General features: G+C 45.3%; 1 protein-coding gene across 1 annotated transcript in view; it reads right to left on the minus strand.

Moving 5' to 3' along the window:
• LOC126527459 (uncharacterized) overlaps positions 1–19,375 on the minus strand; it is a 203,664-nt gene that overhangs the window by 37,257 nt on the left and 147,032 nt on the right. Inside the window, exons 61-66 of the mRNA XM_055068522.2 lie at positions 18,056–18,257; positions 16,545–16,678; positions 15,135–15,366; positions 13,828–14,046; positions 13,404–13,429; positions 6,809–6,974 (exon numbers count right to left, since the gene is read on the minus strand). Of these exons, the coding sequence (XP_054924497.2) occupies positions 6,809–6,974; positions 13,404–13,429; positions 13,828–14,046; positions 15,135–15,366; positions 16,545–16,678; positions 18,056–18,257 (979 nt within the window). The remainder of the gene's footprint in view (positions 1–6,808; positions 6,975–13,403; positions 13,430–13,827; positions 14,047–15,134; positions 15,367–16,544; positions 16,679–18,055; positions 18,258–19,375) is intronic.

The raw sequence follows: 19,375 nt of genomic DNA on the forward strand, positions 1-19,375 counted from the left end.
AAATTCGCTGACGCGACAACTCGAATTTGAGAAATATTGTCACGGCCTGTGCCCGTCGGGAAGCTAGAAGGAACTCTGTCGCCCGCATCACAGAGACAGCGCACCACCACAGTTGTTATTACTGATGGCCTTGGCAGTAGCGAAACAGCATGCAGCACAATGACAGTGGCACTGGATTGCGGAAGGTTCCCGTGTTACTTACAACCAAACGAAGCGGAGGCTACAGGCTATCGTGTAACGATGCGCGTCGCACAGTTAACGACTGTCTCGTACGGCCATAGTTGGTGTTGGGCACGGAGTAGCGATGTTATTCTTATTGGTGTCTCCTATGTATCAGCTCTTGTTTGCTTCCTAAGCGTTGCAAGCACACCCAGGGGCAGTCACTTACGACTGGTCCCTTTAATGTGTTTGTTTACTGTTCATCAAGGACAGCGACGGTGAAGCTCAAGGATAGAAGTCACTGCTAGGCCTCGAGCTGCATGTCTATTCGTGAATTCCGCTGTCATGATGCCCTTTCACTGTCTGGAAGAATTCCATTCGAAAAAGAAGAGGGAAAGTGTCCCAAAATATGAGAAGTATTGGTATCGTCAGCCTATTATTATTTCGAACAGAAGAACTTTCTGCCGGAATGAGAATCGGTCGTCAAGAGTAAACTGGCATTGTCCTAAAGACGAAACGACAGGCTTTCGACAGATTGGTGTAACGAATTTCTTGTGTCGGCTAGTTACAAAAATAAGCGTCAACATTTTTGTAAAACTGTGAACTTCCACATAACGCATGCAAAGCGCCAAGGACGACATACCGATTGAATGGTGGCTCACTGTAATTGCGTATTTTCTTAAAATAAGACCGAAATTTGTTTAAACATTTGAGTTGCGTTACTGTAGACATGCATGCATGACGCAGTTCTTTTGTTCGAGTTCGAATAGCGGCATTCATGCGGCCAAAACCTTTGTGTTCTTGCGGGAGTCGCTGTGTGCCGCGTCTGGCTTTTATGGCGAGAACTTCTCCGGCCCTTGCTTGCGCGAACCTCTCGCGGTACACATTGGCTCGCATATCTGAAGCAGCAGAAGCTTGATGGTTTTGCATGCTTGAAGAAATGAGCGCTACGAGGACTAAAGTCGTACGTGTTCTTCCTCGGCGTTCTCGTAGAGCTCATTTCTTCAAGTGGCTTGTATATGTGTACTGATGGTTACGGCTGGTGAGATTTCTTTCGCCTGCTTGTTTATGTGAACATATATGTATATATATACATATTAGTATCTTGAACTGAAGAAGAAGGTCGGGTACACCTTCATTTGTTGCAACATTTCATATAGCGATGCGCCGAACTACCCCAAAAGTGTTGCTGAGACATGTCAAGTTTGGTTGGTCGTCTAATGCTTTCATAGCGTCAAAGACCGGGTGTGAAAAGGATGCTTCACGCGTTCTTAGCAACTGTCAGATAAAGCCACCTCAGCGTGAAAAAAACTAATGTCGATTAAAAAAATCAATTGTGTTGCATTTGTTACTTCCCCACTTTGGTCCCGTTAGACGTTTCCGTTTGAAACAGTCCTTATCATGAGCGCTGAAGGTTGCTCTTTTCTCTGAAATCAACTGTGCCTGGCGCTTTCAGGGAAATGTCTGCTGTTTTAACCATGTGTTTCTTCCTCGGAAAGAAGTCGCTTCGTTCGCCGCATTCCCGTTATCGCCATTCGGAGAACAAAGCGCCGTCAATTGCGGGACGGTTTTTTCAGAAATCAATGTGTTCTCCTAAATCTTCGGGAAAGAAAACGCAGAAACCGAAATGGCCGTTTATTTTCGCACGTCAGTGCACCTCTAAAGGACGAAAATCTCAAACAGTGTGGACAACAAAAATATAGTGAACCTCGTATGTAGTGTGCTTCATTCGTTGAGGCTGCAGACAATTCGTGTTCTCCTCGGGCAAAAATTGTAAAATTTTGACGTCTGTGCACATTTATCTTCTTTTTCTATTGATTAACTACTCGCTGTCACGTCTGTGTTAACAAATGCATATATATACACATACGTGTGCACCACATGTGCGTTCCATGCAACATGACTCATTTTGCACTAACAGCCTACACCTGTGCATCAGTGTTAAGTATTTTTTCCAAGGTTCTTGCCCACCTTGTGTGCAGCAATGAAGATAATTTCTTTCCTAATCCATAACAGGATAGGGGCAGCCCCGTCATTGAATCTCCACACTCATTACAGGTTGATAATTTCCTTTTTTTTTCTGTAAATATCACTGATATTCATATAGCAAGCACATTAACGACAAGGTGAAAAAAAAAGAGACAACTTAAGTGATGTCGAGTGATCTGGAAGTGATGTTTCGCATCGCCTGCAGTGATTGTCAGGCCTAAAAAGTGACGACCCTCACTGACGTTGCTGGAATTATGCATAGAATCTGCGCTGCAACATATGTAACGAGAAACGATCTCAGAGTTTCAATAAACCCTTTAAGAGCAGACGAAACTGAAATGGTTGCGCAACGCTTTGTTCTTGCAGATTAGGACAGCGTCGTCGGCGTGTAATACAACTGAAGCCGATGTGCTCACGTTTTAAATTACTCCGTACTCCGCTCACCCGTCTACATCTAGAGAGAAAGCGCGTGCACGCAAGAATTGGTGCCAAACGACGCTCGCTGTTTTCGGCTTAGCACAGCGCTCGTACATCCAGGGCGCGCGCCGCACCATTACGTAAATGTTGCTCCGGGCTTTCATCGCCAATTCCAAAAGTACCGCGACGCGTGCCTTCTTTTCAAAATTTGCGCCGTCGAAGCTATACGAATAACCCAGAGGCACTACGCCCGCATTCATACGGGTTTTGTCCAAATTACAGGGGCCTCCCATCTCCGCTGAGCGATATCAGCGCACGAGTCGTGCTATATTTTTACCCCACGTCATATATATCAAAACACAACTTCGTTGTTCTTAAGACTCTATGTTTACGTTATCTCTTTCTTCCTGCATCTCCGTTAGCAAAGAAAAATGGCTGCCATAACGGGACGGCCACACGTATATGATTCCTAGCTGCTGATATGTCGCCCGTCGCGCGACAGTAAATGTTCCTCTGCGCAATACCACGCAGCGGTATCGTGGCCAAGGCCACGTCATGAGGTAATCGGGGCTACCATCCGAGAGTCGTTTGTTGCTCGCAGAAGCATCCGCGAATGGCCGACGCCCGTAGGCTGGCGAATCGGGGCAACAAAGGAATACGACGGCAGACGGTGACTCGGCCAGTAACGAAACTGCTCTGGAGCGCGGCTGTCGGCTTTGCCAATCGCGCTGCTGATTAGTCGACGTGTATTAACACCGCGAAAACCACTGTTATCTGATAGCAGAACCTTCTGCATGGTACTATCAGTCGATAGCTCGCTGGAACACGTGTCGTTATGAAGAGACTCTCGAGAAGTCGCTGCCTTGATTGCCGGAGTCTCAGGCAGCGAAAAAAGAAGAAATCCTCCGATACGTTTTTCGCGCCGACAGTCTGCAATTCGGCGCTGCACTGTATGTACTTACGTTCTGCGAATAACGCTGAGACGGTCCGCGTGGAGTACACACAGCCCGCAGTCATTCTCACCATCGTGTTCTTGCTTCCAGCTCGGCTTTTGCCGCTATTCGTTTTTTTTTTTGTCTGTTTCTTTTGAACTCTTTCATTTCTGTATTTTCGTTTTATATCTTGCTGGAAACAGGAGCGGGTACATAGGACTTCATATCATGCAACCTTCTCGAAGTTAGGGATGACGCTTGCTACTGAGCGAGCGTATTTGCTAATTGATGCCCGTATTCAGAATAAAACATACTTAAACTAGAACCGTTCTCAAGAGTACTTTCGACCCAGTCGTTTAAAACGGACATGTTATTAGGAACGACTGCCGGCCGGCGGTAAACAACACTTACGAGCGAAAAGCAATGTGAATTCACCTCAGATTTTTCCCACGTAATAAAGAGGTGCGATCAGTCGCGCCTTGATGGCGCAGAAAAAGGAGTCCAACGTGTCGCGAACCACTGGTGCTTGTGACAGCGTTGCCATCCTGAATATTTCCCCGGTTAAAGAATATCCAAGCTCCGTAGCTTTCGCAACAGTGTTCGCTTTTAACGAGAAGCTGTGTAGATGGATGACACAGCAACACTGTAATCACGTCATTACGTGGACGGACGCGCATGCCTCGCCTCGTATCGAAAGCCTAAAGGTATGGCTCCTTGTGGACAAAACGAGAATTCGTTGCTAGCCGGTGGATAAAAAAAAAAAGAGAACGAGAGCAGCAGCATTCGCATCATTTTTGGAACTCACTTCATACACTTTTTATCCAACGCTGTGCGCCAGGCACATAGAGCCCGGTAATTTTCGACAATATCCCTTACAGTCGATGAATGGGGTGTTTCGGAGAAAGCTCCCCGAAACGACGTCAGCGATAAAAGGCGCCTGCGTCCGTTTGTTCGCCACAGCGACGTGGCTTGACATCATCAAATACAGCCGGTGCCGCTGGGTCCTAGAAAAATGTGGCCCTTCTTTTTTTTCCTCTCTCGTTCTCTCTCTCTTAAGCATACTTGCCGGCTCTATATTTGAAAGATATAGGTCGGGGGGGGGGGGGGGGGTGCGCTGCGTCACGTCCCTGCACAAGACTACATCTCAGCGCAGGTCTCTTCAGGTCCTTCTTCTTTCTTTTTAGGCTGGTGCCCTTGCGCGACCTCTAGAATCATCGTGTTCTTCTTTTAAATTCTCTACCAAATAGTCTAAAGAGTGTATAGGTATGATGCGAGATGCTGCAGGAATACACCTTCATAAATATCGATGAACGTTACAGCTGTACTACTTTACTTCTTTATTCTTTTTTAATTTATTCCGGGAAGGGGTGAGGGCTCACTGCTGGCATTGCGTGTGGAGGTATGACAGGCGAGATAATTTGAAATATATGTGACATACTGATGTGAATATTTTCTATTTTCTTGATTGCTCTGCATCTGCTTATTTTGATGCACACTTTGCGCTTCGTCATGAGCCACGAAGCATTTTCCGAGTTGCAAATGTTATCGGTCATCAAGCAACCACCACGGCTGCGTTATGCGCACTACATCTCCTACTAATGCCGCACACTCTTTGTTTCCTCCCCCTAAGTTTCATATCGAGAAAACGCGAAGGCGATTGAGCTCTCCTTGAACATGTCATTCATGCAGAAGACAGTCGCATATAGGACATCATAGAGAAAAAGCATGGCGTGTACCCTCTAAAAACAATGAACTGTTGGTAAATCTATTATGCGTCATCGTGAAGTCTGCTGTTTAGGTCCCGATATTTTTTTTCAGCGACCCTATGTCAGCGTGCTGAATTTTGTTGGAAGAGCAACAAGAAACAACTGGTTAAAATCGAGAAAGTTACTGGACAAATGCTTCTCCCACTATCAAACTGTCCCGAATCGCCATATTGCTGCCCGCGTCAGCAGGCACTATCCTGTGCCAAGGTTTATATGAGGTAGCAGCCATTTACTGCGTCGCGGTGGCTTACTCTTACAGTGGTCGTGCAGTTGTTTTTCACCAACGAGTGGGCGTTCCTAGCGTATTTTTGCCCTGAATCAGCAGAGCCTCTTTGGTGACCGGGACGTGAGCTGCCCGAATGCGGCAGCACTGCAAATGTGAGAAAGGGCTGGACAGCAATTCAAGCAGAAATTAAATTAAATAATGGGGTTTTGCGTGCCAAAATCATTTTGTGATTATGAGGCACGCCGTAGTGGAGGACTCCGCAATTTTTCCCCACCTGGGGCTCTTTAACGTGCACCTAAATCTAACTCCACGGGTGTTCTCGCATTTCGCCTCCATCGAAATGCGGCCGCCGTGGCCGGGATTCGATCCCGCGACGTCGTCCTCAGAAGCCACATGCAGCTCTATTGCGTATGCGCAGCGTTTGCTTTGTACTCGACAGGGCTTGAATGCGCGCTCGCAGTCATAGAGGTGCGGTCATAGAGGTCTGGCCATGCTACGTGGTGCGGACCGGCTTTGCCCTGCACCAGCTTGACCGACGAACAGTAGCCACATCCAACTTGCGCATTTTTTAAACGCTATCAAAGCTCAATAATAAGCGAAGTCTGCCAAGGTGTCTGACCAGGAGAGGCCAGGGGTGAGCGCGCACTGGCAGGTGTGCGTGTGGTCTGACCTCGAGTTTCCTGTGGCTTGAGGCTAGTTCAAAACTAGCCGAAATTAGCGAGAACCGACGGCTGCGACACCGATAAGCCGGCTGGCCAAAGTTTATTCCTACGCTGGCGGCCGAGCGTGAGCAGATGATAGTCAGTTTCCTTCGGAAGTACGTAATCATTGTCGAAATTCGAAGGCACATTTCAGCTTACTTTAGCTTGTTGAATAAACTGCGCCAATATACACAGTAACAGTAGGAAGAAGCGCACTGATCCAAACACCCTTCTTGATTGATGTCACCTATTCGCCAATAGCAGCCGCGTATGGGAATCTGTTATATTACGAAATAAATTGTCCAAAAAGCAGTGAGGAGCAGACTTCTCTTGAAAAGAGAACATCTGAGAAAAAGGTGACTGCGTTCCTCTTGCGAGCTCCACGCGCAGTGCGCGAATGCAAATTTTGGCTATGTTCACAAGAGCGTATGCTATCCGCGGAATAAATTTTGTCCGCTGAGCCCGATAGGTGTTTCAGGACCACTTTAATAGGTACTAATGTGTTAGTTTGTTATTCATGACTTCGCTAAAGAAGTGTATTAAAAATAAAGGACATGGACACGCACGTGATAAGGGTGCACACAAAGCGCCGAGCTTGCACGCCAATCTGGCACTCACGGCAATGTTTCTCGTCGCAGCAGCGGTCCTTGTCGCTCAACCGCACCAGCTTCTGGTTTTCGCGGCACACAGGGTCCGCTGGGCACACCTCGTGCTGACAGTCGGCGCGTCCGCCTTTCTTGCACGTGCAGTGGGTGCACTTGTCACGCTGCCATTTGTCGCCCACCTGTGCGAATCGTGCGTGTGAGCGGTTTTAGAATAGGCAAAGGCTACGTTTGCCTGTCTGCGTACGGTAAGCCATGTACGCACAAAGCAAAAACACCAATGCACGCCTTCAAAAATATCTGCAACCTCTCATTAAGGCCAGAGTACTATACAGAAACAGTGAAGCGCCTTCGTGGCACGCTACGCTTAATAGGCACTTCCCTAGTGGCCAAGTGCGACTGTAGCCCCAGCATACTTAAAGAAGCACTAAATGGCAACACCTAATCAGTTTTGAAGGAAGTAATCTTTCAAGATTCAAGTGAGGTTTATTTGCCGCAGAAAAGGTTGGTTATGCATACCAATGCCAAGAAAGCCAATTCAAAGTAGTCTTTTCTGAATTTCGCGCCAAAAACAGAAGTTATGTCATTTGCACGCTGTATATTGTACAGTATACTTCGCGAATTGGGGGCATTTCTATGCATTAAAAGTTCTGAATAGTTTCTTGGTTACGCCTTTGGTTCCTGTAGAATGTAGTGTACCCCTCGTTAATTGATAAAGAATTAACAGTGCGGTGCAGAAGCTTTTAAAAGGTGTAAAGGTGCCATCGCCAGCCATCTTTCCCTATTGCGTCTCTTCTGGTGACTAAGTCAACGGTCCCTGTAGAACACGCGCTTTTTGATACATCATAAATATGGTTTGCCAATCTAACGTGACTAAATATTCCTGCTAAAGGTCCCTTTAAGCAATACCTACAAGGATGCTTCGCGAGGAACAGGGGCTGCAGACGCAAGGACGAGAGAGAAGTCCTCTCAATATTACTCTATAAGTCAAATGGGGATGTTTGCTGCGTGCGGTGAGGGACGTTTGTTTATCCAATATTCTGCGTTATCCCGTTTAGATGTTTCCCATTGCTTCAAGTATTGGTTGAGTTTGATAACGTCTCAAAGCATCATAGTAGCTGTGGGCACCAAGGATATTAGCAACGAAACACCACATATCCACAGAAGAACCGGAGCGGGCGCTATGTTTCCTTTGGGACGACTTCTGAAAAGGGATGTTAGTGAGCTCGCGAACATATTCGGCTGGCTTCGACGTCTATTGGTTAAATGTTTGATGATACTTATCACAGCGGGTCAACAGGTAGCTCAGTGATTGTGGAGTTATATACTGCTAAATACAAGGTCGCGGTCTCCATTGCTGTTTAGAGTGACCATATTTCAATGGATGTGAAATGCAGAAAAGTCCGTACTGACCTTTGAATGTACCTTGTGGAAATCTAGGCGGCCAAAATTTATCCGCAGCTGTGGTGTTATTGGCTCGCACCAATAGCGTGAACGATTCGTTCGTTGTCGACAAACATTCGGCGAAATGTTTATCGAAATGCCAGAATGCCATATCATGGACGTACGGCATGGATTGCGAAGATGGCTTTCACGACCGACCTTCTTGGCACATATAAATAGTTTTATGAAATCGTGGCGGTGAGAAGTGTGTGATAAGACCTTCAATCGAGTTTCATCAAGTCTTCTTAAGAGGCAGCTTTAGCTCTGGTGGTCCTATCTAAGCACATGTAAAAGAAGAATTAATTTTTCTCGGTATCCACTGCACCAAACTTGGCGAGGTTTGTTGCATTTAAGATAAAAACTTAAAATCTAGTGACATCGTTTCTAATTTTTGATTCAGGGCGTCAATATTTTATTAAAAATGGGCAAACATCGAAAATTTTCAGAAAACGTAACTATCAAGTTTACAACTCTGTAACTCAGCTCTAATTATTGATATCACAATTCCGTGAATTCCATCTAATGGGGTATCTAAATCGGGCAAAATTGATATGTTACAGTTGAATCAAAAAAAAATTCACTAATGTGAAAGTACAACTTTTGCATAACCCTTCTGAACAACGTAACTAATTCAGGTAAGATATAAATTGACACACCGAATTTGTGTGCTTTGAACGATCTAATGGATGCCGTTTACAGAACCGTGATATGTTTTTGAAGCAGAGGTATTAATCTGTAAACTTCATGCTTCTATTCTTTTCGAACTTGCGAATTTTTGAATATTCTTTGAACAAGATTCAGGCCATAAATCGAAATTCCGCTGCCAACAGTCACTAGAATTCAACTTTAGCTCTCAAATGTAACAAAGTTCATTACAATCGGTCCAGCGGTTATCTCAGAAAAGCGTTTCTGCATTTTACATGTACTTGAATCGGTCGTGTCGGAGTTGGGCCCGATAAAGCTTTCTCTTAATATTATTCCTTTTTTACCCGTATACATTTTATGTAACTTAACGATGTTACTTAATTTTGATGTTAACACTTCGGAGTCGAATTGGCGACCAATATTTCCAACATTGACAGTTTATGTTGACAGCAAGAATGAGATGAGAGAGGAGACAGACAGAGAGACAGACAGACTCAGTTGTAGCTAACCATCTTGTACGGACGGACGGGCTCAGTTCTAGCTAACCATCTTGTACGGACGGACGGACTCAGTTCTAGCTAACCATCTTGTACGGACGGACGGACTCAGTTGTAGCTAACCATCTTGTACGGACGGACGGACTCAGTTGTAGCTAACCATCTTGTAAGGACGGACGGACGGACGGACGGACTCAGTTGTAGCTAATCATCTTGTTGCGTTCGGTTTAGCATCGGCTTTCGGCACACTTAAGTTTCTCATTTCGCACTCCTCTACTCGACAATCTATTGTCCCGTTTCTTCGACAGGCGACTTATCGCGCAGTTTCCCACGAAGCTGGCTTCCTGTTCCTTGCTTTTTTTGTGTGGATATGATCTTGCAAAAAAAAAAAAAAAGCGTTGACGCGTGAGTAGGTGAAGGCTATTCAATCATCTGTAAAAAAAATTAACGATGGTCCCTTTTGCTGGACTCTTTTTATGTTTCATGGAATAACAATTTACCCTTTCTTCGGAGCAACCATATTAATTCAAGACTAACGCCGTAATCCCGCATTAGTATAGCGACGTCCTCCTGGTGGAGGACGTCGCTTTATAGTTGAAGCGGAACACCTTCTCTTGTCGCCTACGACGCTGATTCGTCCCAACAGTAATGAAAGAATAAATACAGCAAGCTGAGTGGGTGGCCCCTTTAACGAAGGATTGTCGAGCTAAGCAATGGGCCCTGGTTTGACGCTTTGAGGGAAAGCCTAGTCCCGTGCGCGGGTACTGTCCGCTCGGCGCCAAGCGTACTCTGCCTCTTTGATATCCTGTGCTGCAGCGAAGTCTAGGGGTAATTGTTTGAATGGAGCTCGAAAACGTTAGCAACTATTTTGTCGTCCTAAATGCGTAAAAAATGAATAAGATGACACGTAATGAATGAACTACAGACATTAGACATACCTCGCAAATATGCACGGACGAAAGCGAAATGCTACCACGCCTTTCCCTTCCCACCCATACAGATGGGTATAGATAACCTCTTGCGTTTCTGCCCTCCCACTTTCTTTCTCTGGTTAGGCTAATTACCTAATTATATATATATGCATACGTACATGCTCGCATCATTACGGCGCAGAATTACTCACTTCATAACATTCATCCCTCAGAAATGTATGTCAGCTTGTATTTCGTCCTTTCTTGTGGCTATTGCACGAGCACACCATACGCACCGTAATGTATCAAACTAAAATAATATTTGACACACCCTGTAACTTGCTAAACAAACATATTCCTTTTATGAGGCTAAGTTAGGACAAAAGAGAACAGCGTGACGCCTCAACGCGGTTGATGAAAAGTGATCGAAAAGCTCGTTGCCATACATGGTTCTTTAAAGAAGGAAGAACTAATTAAATGCAGCACGAGTTCCGTATTGAAATTGTTACGCTCGGCCTTCTAATGTGAAGTCGTGGTTCAAACACGATACGCCCCCGTTGTCCACGAAGTCCTTGATGTGCACTGAAAAACAGCGAATACGTTGATGCACGAAATTAACCCCGAGTATGTGAGCACTCTCGCGTCTTCATCGCGGCATCGCATCAGGCGGCAAGCGTTGTGGAGCCGTAAAATATCACAAATCTCCCAAAATTTTAAATTTATCGATGAAAATGTTGCTCGTCGAAAATGAAGCTCGTTGAATGGCAGTGTGATGATAGTGGGGGAAACGGAAACGCGGCAACTTAGACGAAATCACAAATATATGTTTTTCTAGTGCATGCAATGCAGCTGCCAAAGGCTTTCAAAAACATCAGTATGAAAACAGCGCGTATGCTTTATAATTAAGCGACACAGACCGTAAAGACGAGGTATCTTGTTTACTTACGAAACACGCGTTCCTGTCTGGTATATGATGTTATATTGATTATAATTACCGATGAATATGCGAAGCATATAGTCGCAGGCCCAGGTTAACGTTTTTATGCGTTGGCTGCTAACCTAATACAATCACTTCTGTTCTTTGTGTCTCAGTATTTTATACGTAAAACTCATAGGCAGGTCTGTAACTTATTTCAACCCGCCTTCTCCATCCAGTAACAATAGACTTCCCAAAATGCTGAAGCATACGATGCTCTAATCCTTCTAGCTCAGAGCAAGCATAGACCAGAACAGTCTGCCTGGCGAAATCGCCTACAGTTACTGTATACGCAGTTCAAATTGCGTTACATTGTCATCTGTTTTATATTTTGCTTGTAGCCATTGCATTATGCAAAAAAAGGTGAGGCGTGCAGACAGGACACAAGAGAAGAGAAGTGGACATATGGAAGAGAAGTGCACTTTAACTTACTATTACCCACCGCTGTTTACATCGCTGAATGGAACTGAGAGTAAATAAATGATATGAAATAAAACAAACTTCGATGTTTTCGGGGGGAATTTACAATTTTGCGCAGCCGGTTTGTAACAGCGCGCTTTAATTGCAACGCGCAGCGTCAACTCCAGAAGCGTTCTTCTGAAAAATTTTGTAATTGCGGAGAATGCATACGGGACACTATACTTCGGAACGTCTAGTCTTGTTGAAAGGCACATGCCAGTAATGTTACTGCTTTTAAGCGACCCCTGAAATCGCAATTAAAAAATGTAACGCATGATTAAGGAGTGAAAAAACCCTTATTGAAACAAGCTTCTCAAGCCATGAGGCGTGCAACAAGATTTAGCACAGTTAAATAAATACAAAAAAAGAATATTGATCAGTTGCGGTTCGTTGTTTATGTTATTCTAACCTGTACTGAGACCTTGCTTAAAGGGAGAATCCTTATTTTTCCTTTATTTTGTGTGTGTGTGTGTGTGTGTGATGAAAGCTTTCACTGCTTAATTTGTGGCTGCCTCGCTCGTATTCTTTAAAAGGTTGTTATTAACGACAGCCTCCGATGAGCTCTTACCTTAAATAGAAACGCTGTAGGAAAAGAAAAAGAGGTAGATAATACTTCCGGGGCCATGCCAAAGGGTTTAGCCTGGTAACGGTTATAGCTCTGGAGGTTGCTTGCAGACACGCCACGCTACTTGAGCAGGACCTCGCTAATGGTTCGCACAGTTTGAAACATTCTAGCTTCATTACTCGCGTTGTCTTTTCTAAAGGTGAATATTTCTCTCGACTGCCTTAGCTTTTTCTATCAATAGTGAATAGAATCAGAAAGAAAAAGAAAGAAATACCAATGAGGAGAATGCAAGTGATTTGATTGCAATGAAAGAAAGAATGGGTAATATAATGGTAAAGTAAAAATTAATCAATGACTACTGTACGTTATAAATACGAGTGCGATATTCACGTCAACGGAGACAGTATCTGTCAATAATAGTAATATACAGGGTGTCGCAACTATCATGCACCAAGATTTAAAGATATGAAAATGCCACGTGTCTGGACAGAACCAAGGTAATGTTGCTTGCCTTCGCTTGGAGATACTCAGAGTACTTTCTTTATTGTATTTCGCCTAAATATATAATTAGTCTTGATTAATTAATCACGCTCGCAAATATTATAGTTAGATTAGAGGTGTCAACGAGAAAATTGTAGACAAACGTGAAAAACTCCCGATATAGCTTTCTGTTGCTCAATACGTGTTACATAGCGTTTTTCCTAGTGTGAAAGAAGCCAACGAATACACGCAATGTGCCTCGAGCAGCCAGTCGCGCGGCAACCGGTTTAGCACACGCGGATGAAAGTCGCGTTCAATATTACAGCTATCACAAAAACAGAACACGCGTTCGCTTGTCTCTTCACAGACACACAGGGAAACAACACGGAAAGTAAAGCGGGTGGTATTGCAAAGGACGCCACACTCGCACGAATACGCGCAGCGCATTAACGGGCAATTAAATTTTTCGTGATGAAGAGCAACGCAGTCACATGCAATTGCAGCCGCTAAACGCCAGAGTAAGCAAGAAACACGGTTCATTCTTTTCTGGATAGCTATACAGGAGGAAAAAAATATGTGCGGTATGTGTATCCTAAAATTCGCTCTATGGAGCGAGTAAAAATTCGTATGCTCACCTTGTGTCCTTCCTCATCACAGAGCTCTGAAAAAAAAAAAAACAGAATCGATGTTATTTTTGTTCTTTAACTGCAGATGGTTGCACTAATCTAAAACTCGTCTTGCATAGTGCCAGCTAATGCCTTATAACTAACGTTAAATACGGGGATTCGAAAAATTTCCGTAGTATTATTGCCCTTCGGCTTCCCTTGGCAACATGCGTATATCTGTATGGAGTGAGAAAGGAGCGTAAGAAGCAGCAATCAAAACTTTAGGATCAAAGAACAGTGGAACCACAGGAAGCGTCTAGCCATGCTGACACTAGCACGTGCCAAGAGGTGTTTACACTTTGAAGTGAATTGGTGCTCATCGGAGCTCATCGTAGTGAGGCAAATACTAGTGTGCACTTAAAAACAAGTATTAGAAAAAGAGGAGCCGGCGTACCGCAGACTTCTCGGGGTTGGCAGGTGCCATCCAGGAAGACCGATCCCTCAGGACAGAAGCATCCATCAACCAGCAACTTCTTGCAGTCTGCCGCGTGGTAGTGGCTCTTGACGGCCGGCACACCTTTTCCCCTATTTTCCGCATGATACTCGGCGTCACAGGTCTGCGGGCAGCCGTCATGGCAGCTCATGTACGCCGTGTCACCGGGACACGTTATATCTGCGTCCGCAAGGGAAACATTTCCATGTATTAGTGTCTAGAGAATAGCTATTAGAAGCCACATTCTACACGTTGCTATAAACTTAGGAGCTTCAAGATATTTTTTCGCTTTAGTACTTTGATAAGTCCCTCAGAGGCAATGTCTGCTTTTTTTTTTTTTTCATTATCAGAAACGATGTTCCCGGTCGGTCACTTTCAGGGATATGACGTTGTACGGTTGATGATTGGCTAAGTCCGGGGACCGAACGTAGCCTATCGCCCCAGTGAGATGTTGCGCCAGACACCCCTGCCAAATCTTTTGAACGGCGCGAAAATCAGACACCACACAGCGAACACGACACACAAAAGCACCTGCGTTCCCTGTGCGGTGTCTGTATTTCGCTCAGTTCCAAATAATGTATAGCAAAGCGCACCACCAACTACAAGTTCTCTTAAGCCAGATACCACGTCACGCAAGCGTGTATGTATTCTAGAAAGAGATCGACCAACGATAAAGCCCTAGAATGTCTTAACCACACGCTGCGCTGTAGAAAGAACCAAAACGGCTGGTAGACATTTCCCAGTCTTAATATCCCAATATCTCACAAACTGTAGTTCACATGTAGCATTCGACCGCCACAGCGCACTCGACCATATTTGCCTGTGTATCATCATAGCCTTGTGTTATGACGTACACGTTTGACGCAACGGTGCCGTAACTCGTAACTTATAAGCTACACACATCATGTCTGGGTTATGGTGGTTGCATGATGGGGGGGGGCTGCTTGTCATGACAAAACTTAGGCACTGATGAGCATGTGGATTAAGATCAGATGTCGCGGCTAAAGGTGATGGCGTAAAGTGTATTGCGCCGTAAACGTAAGCTTTCAATTTGAAAAGCCGTCGGCAGCGGCCCACTGGTGCGCTATCGACTCCCTTCACAGGTGCCGCTAAAACCAGCGTCATGATAGCGTAGCGGACAGGTGCGCGGTTCGTCAGATGATCCTCGATACATCAGCGCTCGAGCGCATTGTGGGTCGCGGGCAGATATATCCCTGCGCGGTTTGCCGGAAACAGACACAGTGAGGGAAACGGGCGCGGGTTCTCACTGCAGAATCGCTGTATGTAGGCGTCGTCGACGTGCACGCCGGCGCGACAGCAGGCGTGCGCGTATTCGACGAGCGAGGCGCACGTCGCCGCGTTTTCCGTGACGCTCAAGGCGGTGTCACGACGGCACTGGTCCAGGTACTTGGACACGTCCACAAGGTTCGGACACTCGCCGAAAACCGACCGGTCCAGCATCTCCGAGCAGGCGCCCGGCGGAGGAGGCGCGGTCGGCTCCTGGAAGGGACAAAGTGCGCGACCTTCAGCGAACCTCTGAAAACAAGCGGGGCGCATACGGCCTCTGCGTTCGGCACGTTATTGGGTTTTGGGAAGTTACCGCAAGAAAACACGAGGCTCGAAGAACGGGAAAGAGAGAGAGAGAATAAAAGAAAAGAAAATCCAGGATTCAAATTGGCTGCGGACTTGAAGGAAATTCGCTGCTTTGACCGAAGCTAAAACTTGTGTAATTAAGCACAACATAGGTAATAAAGTTTTCTTGTTGTCAGGTCAGCTAAGGGGTCTATGCCATTAACAATGTAGTTATTTAAATAAAAGGCAGGTGCTAATTTCTCCGTTATCCTCGACTCTTCTGTCTATAACTTAGAAGTATGCCACCTTGTAGCTGTACAAATGATACCACAAGCATATGCTGTATGCTGTATGATCAGGCAGTTGGATCGAGAAAATACAACGACTCTTAACTATCTTGGTGGGCGGCGAGAGGCCCACGCTCGCTCGCTTGGAAGGATGCATTTGGAGAGCAAGTGTGTACTGATACCATTGCATGTCAGTGGGTTATAAGCTTTATGAACAATGACGTTCCGTGAAAGTTTCTAATGCACTATTCTTGCTTTCTCGGTATGCGTGCGTATTTTATTGAATCGGTCCTGTGCGGTTCCTGTGCATTTCCTTCCTCTCTTTTATGGCAGGACCACTCCTTTTAGGCTTGTCTTTGAATTATTATGCAAGCAGTGAGCAATTATCATTGAAATGCCGTCCTGATTGCCACACGCACGCATGCACGGCTTTTTAATGGCTGCAACTGTTTACTGCTTCTAACCAATATATATATATATATATATATGGAGCATAGCAAGAGCTATGCTGCTTACGAGACTGCCTGAGCCCGTTTGCTCTCACTGGTTTCGAGGTAACATAAATTAAGGATCACCCTGAACTTGACTTTTCGTGGCATTTGGTGAATAAGAAACAAGCAAGATAGTTACATCATCACCAGAAATTCAAAGCAACATAACGGTCTTTAAAAGATCCCCGGCTTACAACTGCACTGCATTGGCCCAGCTATAATCCTACGCGTGCATATCGCCTGATAACCTTGGTTCTTTCAGCGCTATACGTATGCTTCACGGTAAAGGTGTGAGCCTGTGCGAGATCATTAGGCTAAGATGACTTACGACGCCAGTGAAATTCATGACGCATTCCTCGGGTGAAAGCTGCGTTTCCCAGCTGCAGATGAAGTCGACCAAGTCGTCCGAGATGGTGCCGTCCTTCTTCTTCTTGTCGTCGTCTGGCTGGCCGTTGCAGTTGCCTGCGCCGCGAAACGGCAACGACTATCTCAAGGTGGCGCTCATGTCTGCTCCACACGAGAGCAGAATCGAGATGCCTTGACGTCCAGTCGGCTCATCGTAATAAGCTAGCAGCGCAAGGAGCACGTGCGAAGAAAGATGCAGTGCGCGCAGGCACAAGCACTCGCAGACGAGCTTTACTTCGCATGCAATCGTTCATTTTACACACTATTAATCTCGTTTCTCTTAGGCACCAGCTATAAGTGCGAAAATTGCTTAAATATTGTTTACTTACTTAAGTGTAATTTAAATTGAATCTCAAGCTTTCCATATACCTGGGCTTATTATCTGGAACACGTACCCGTATGTGGAACCATGTTTAGGTACGTGGGGTGTAGCCCGTATCGCACCAATCATTCTTCCACTTACAGGTATGGGAATAGATGATCCCGATAATATGTACAAATGTGGGGAACAGTGTTCCGTAATGGTCGCTGGAACCTAGTTCCCCATGTTTGTTGTCATGTGAACTTGAAAAAAAAAGGTTCCAGAACACAGCACATTCCTTAGAAATTATGTAATCTTATGAATAGCCGTTCCAATGAATGAAAAAAAAAATGTTTGCAAGAAGTTCCCCTATAGCTGCAACAAGAAGGAAGGTGCACCCTTGGACACGAATCAATGTATATTTTTTTTAATTAAGGAAGTGCTTGTATGAGTTTCATATTTCCTTTCTTCCTGTCCATGACTCTTGCGCAGCAGGGGCAGCACAGCAGCCTGTATTCCGCTCGGCAGACTCGCTTCTGCCTGACAGAGCAGCCCAACTATCATGCGCATACAATTACAATTTTCGCACACAATATGGTTACGCTGACGTGCCGCGGGAAGCGATTCTTTTTCTCTGTCACTATACCTTTGTTCACTTGAGGGTGATAATTCAGTAAGATCTTGCTTACGTACGCTAGACACAATGCCGTTCCCTGCTAACATTTCTTTCGTATTGTACTCTAGCACTTGCGAGCGTTGCACCTTCTATCGTGAACGTTCTTTGTGGTACATTGAAATCTGAATCAATTTGATTCCGCTACAACTGAACGAATGAATAAATCTTTATGAACAGACGGATAGCTAGGGAACGGAGTAGACTTCAATTTTTTTTTTTTTTATGGTGCGGATTAGAAATATTGCTGTTTTACGAGTATAAAGTCAAAGGCGGAGAGAAAAAGGTTTCTTATTGAGAGGGACGTAGCAGAAAGAAATAACTGGCGTTTGATAAAAATAAAACCGAGAGAGGTACGCGCAGTTCTTTACAATAAAATGAGTATACTCGGCGGTACTGCTCCGCACTCTGTCATCGTTTCATTCCTACGAAAGTTCAAAAGCAGGTTTTGCGGGCTTACCGCAGAGACCCTCGGTCCGGTTGAAGAAGTTCTTGGACGGCACGTGGATGGTGAAAGCAGCGCTGATCTCGTTGTAGCGCACCTGAACGCCCAGCTCGCGGAAGAGCACGACGGTCACCTGTCCGGGCATCACGAACACGGTGAGGCCGTCGCCCTTCCACGGCAGGTCCTCCGCTTCGTACTCGTGGCCGTCGATGATCGCCTGCGAGGTTCACTCTCAGAGCCAAGCAGGTGGATGGCATGGAGAGTTTGGTGGACAAACACACATGCAGTGAGCAATAATATTCAGCGCCATGCCTGTCCCATCGAGGTGATCCTTTTCACCACGAAGCCTCCTCCAGTCGCGCTCAACGGTGCCTTTGGCTAAAAGATTTGGAAGATGCTTAAGCTTCGCCTTTAAGAGTGGAACGCGATAGCTTTCAAAAATCCCTAAGTGCTTCTCACGTTTCCCGGCAACTGCGTATGTAACCATAATGTTTACCGGGAAACGCTGGCGGTGAAGGCTATGCACGAAGGCGATCTTTCTGGTAGAAACGCTGCCGCTAGCGTGGGCCGCGATGCGGCAGAAGCGAGCGCCATCTGGACATGTTGCAAGGAAACGGGCGCGCCGCTTTATGACGTTTGAAATGGCTCCTCTATGAATGGTAGGAACGCTAAAAGGGTCTTTTTTTTTGTTTTTCGCGTAAAATAATTGTGCTTTCTCGTATATCCAAATTCCGCTAAATAACTAGCAGTATATAACTAGCAGGCCCACCCGATACGACAATGAAAACGCCCTAACCCCATATTTTGCTACACAGACCTATTTATGTTTTCTCATTTCCCGGGAACCATTAGTGAATGGAACTGCCTTATCAAAGCAAGTGAAAAAACTGTCAAATAACCTTTCTGAGCCTGTATTATTGCTGCTTCTTTTCGTTGCGGTTTCTTTTGTATTTATTTTGTAGTTGTATCGACCACCCTGATTGGACCATGAGTCCGCAGTATTGTATAAATAAAAAAGAAATGTCTGTGGGTTGTGTGTAAGTGGTACTTTACGATTTTTCTGCGCATTTTACCTTCAGCGAAGTGACGCCGGACGCGGTGATAACGTGTCGTGTATAGAATCCTTCGTTTCTTGTATATGTTATCGTCCTGGTGGACTTGTACCGTGATTGTGACTCGTTGTTCGGATCGTCTTTTGTTGAAATAAACTTTTTCTAACCCGGATTTAACGTCAACCCGGACGAACATAACACGTTTAACATCAACTCAACACTCTCGTTTTCGACTAAGCGCTGAGGAAATTACGCATCCACCGCCACATCACCGCTAATAATC

The sequence above is a fragment of the Dermacentor andersoni genome, chromosome 9 (genome assembly GCF_023375885.2).
Source record: "Dermacentor andersoni chromosome 9, qqDerAnde1_hic_scaffold, whole genome shotgun sequence".
Lineage (NCBI taxonomy): Eukaryota > Metazoa > Arthropoda > Arachnida > Ixodida > Ixodidae > Dermacentor > Dermacentor andersoni.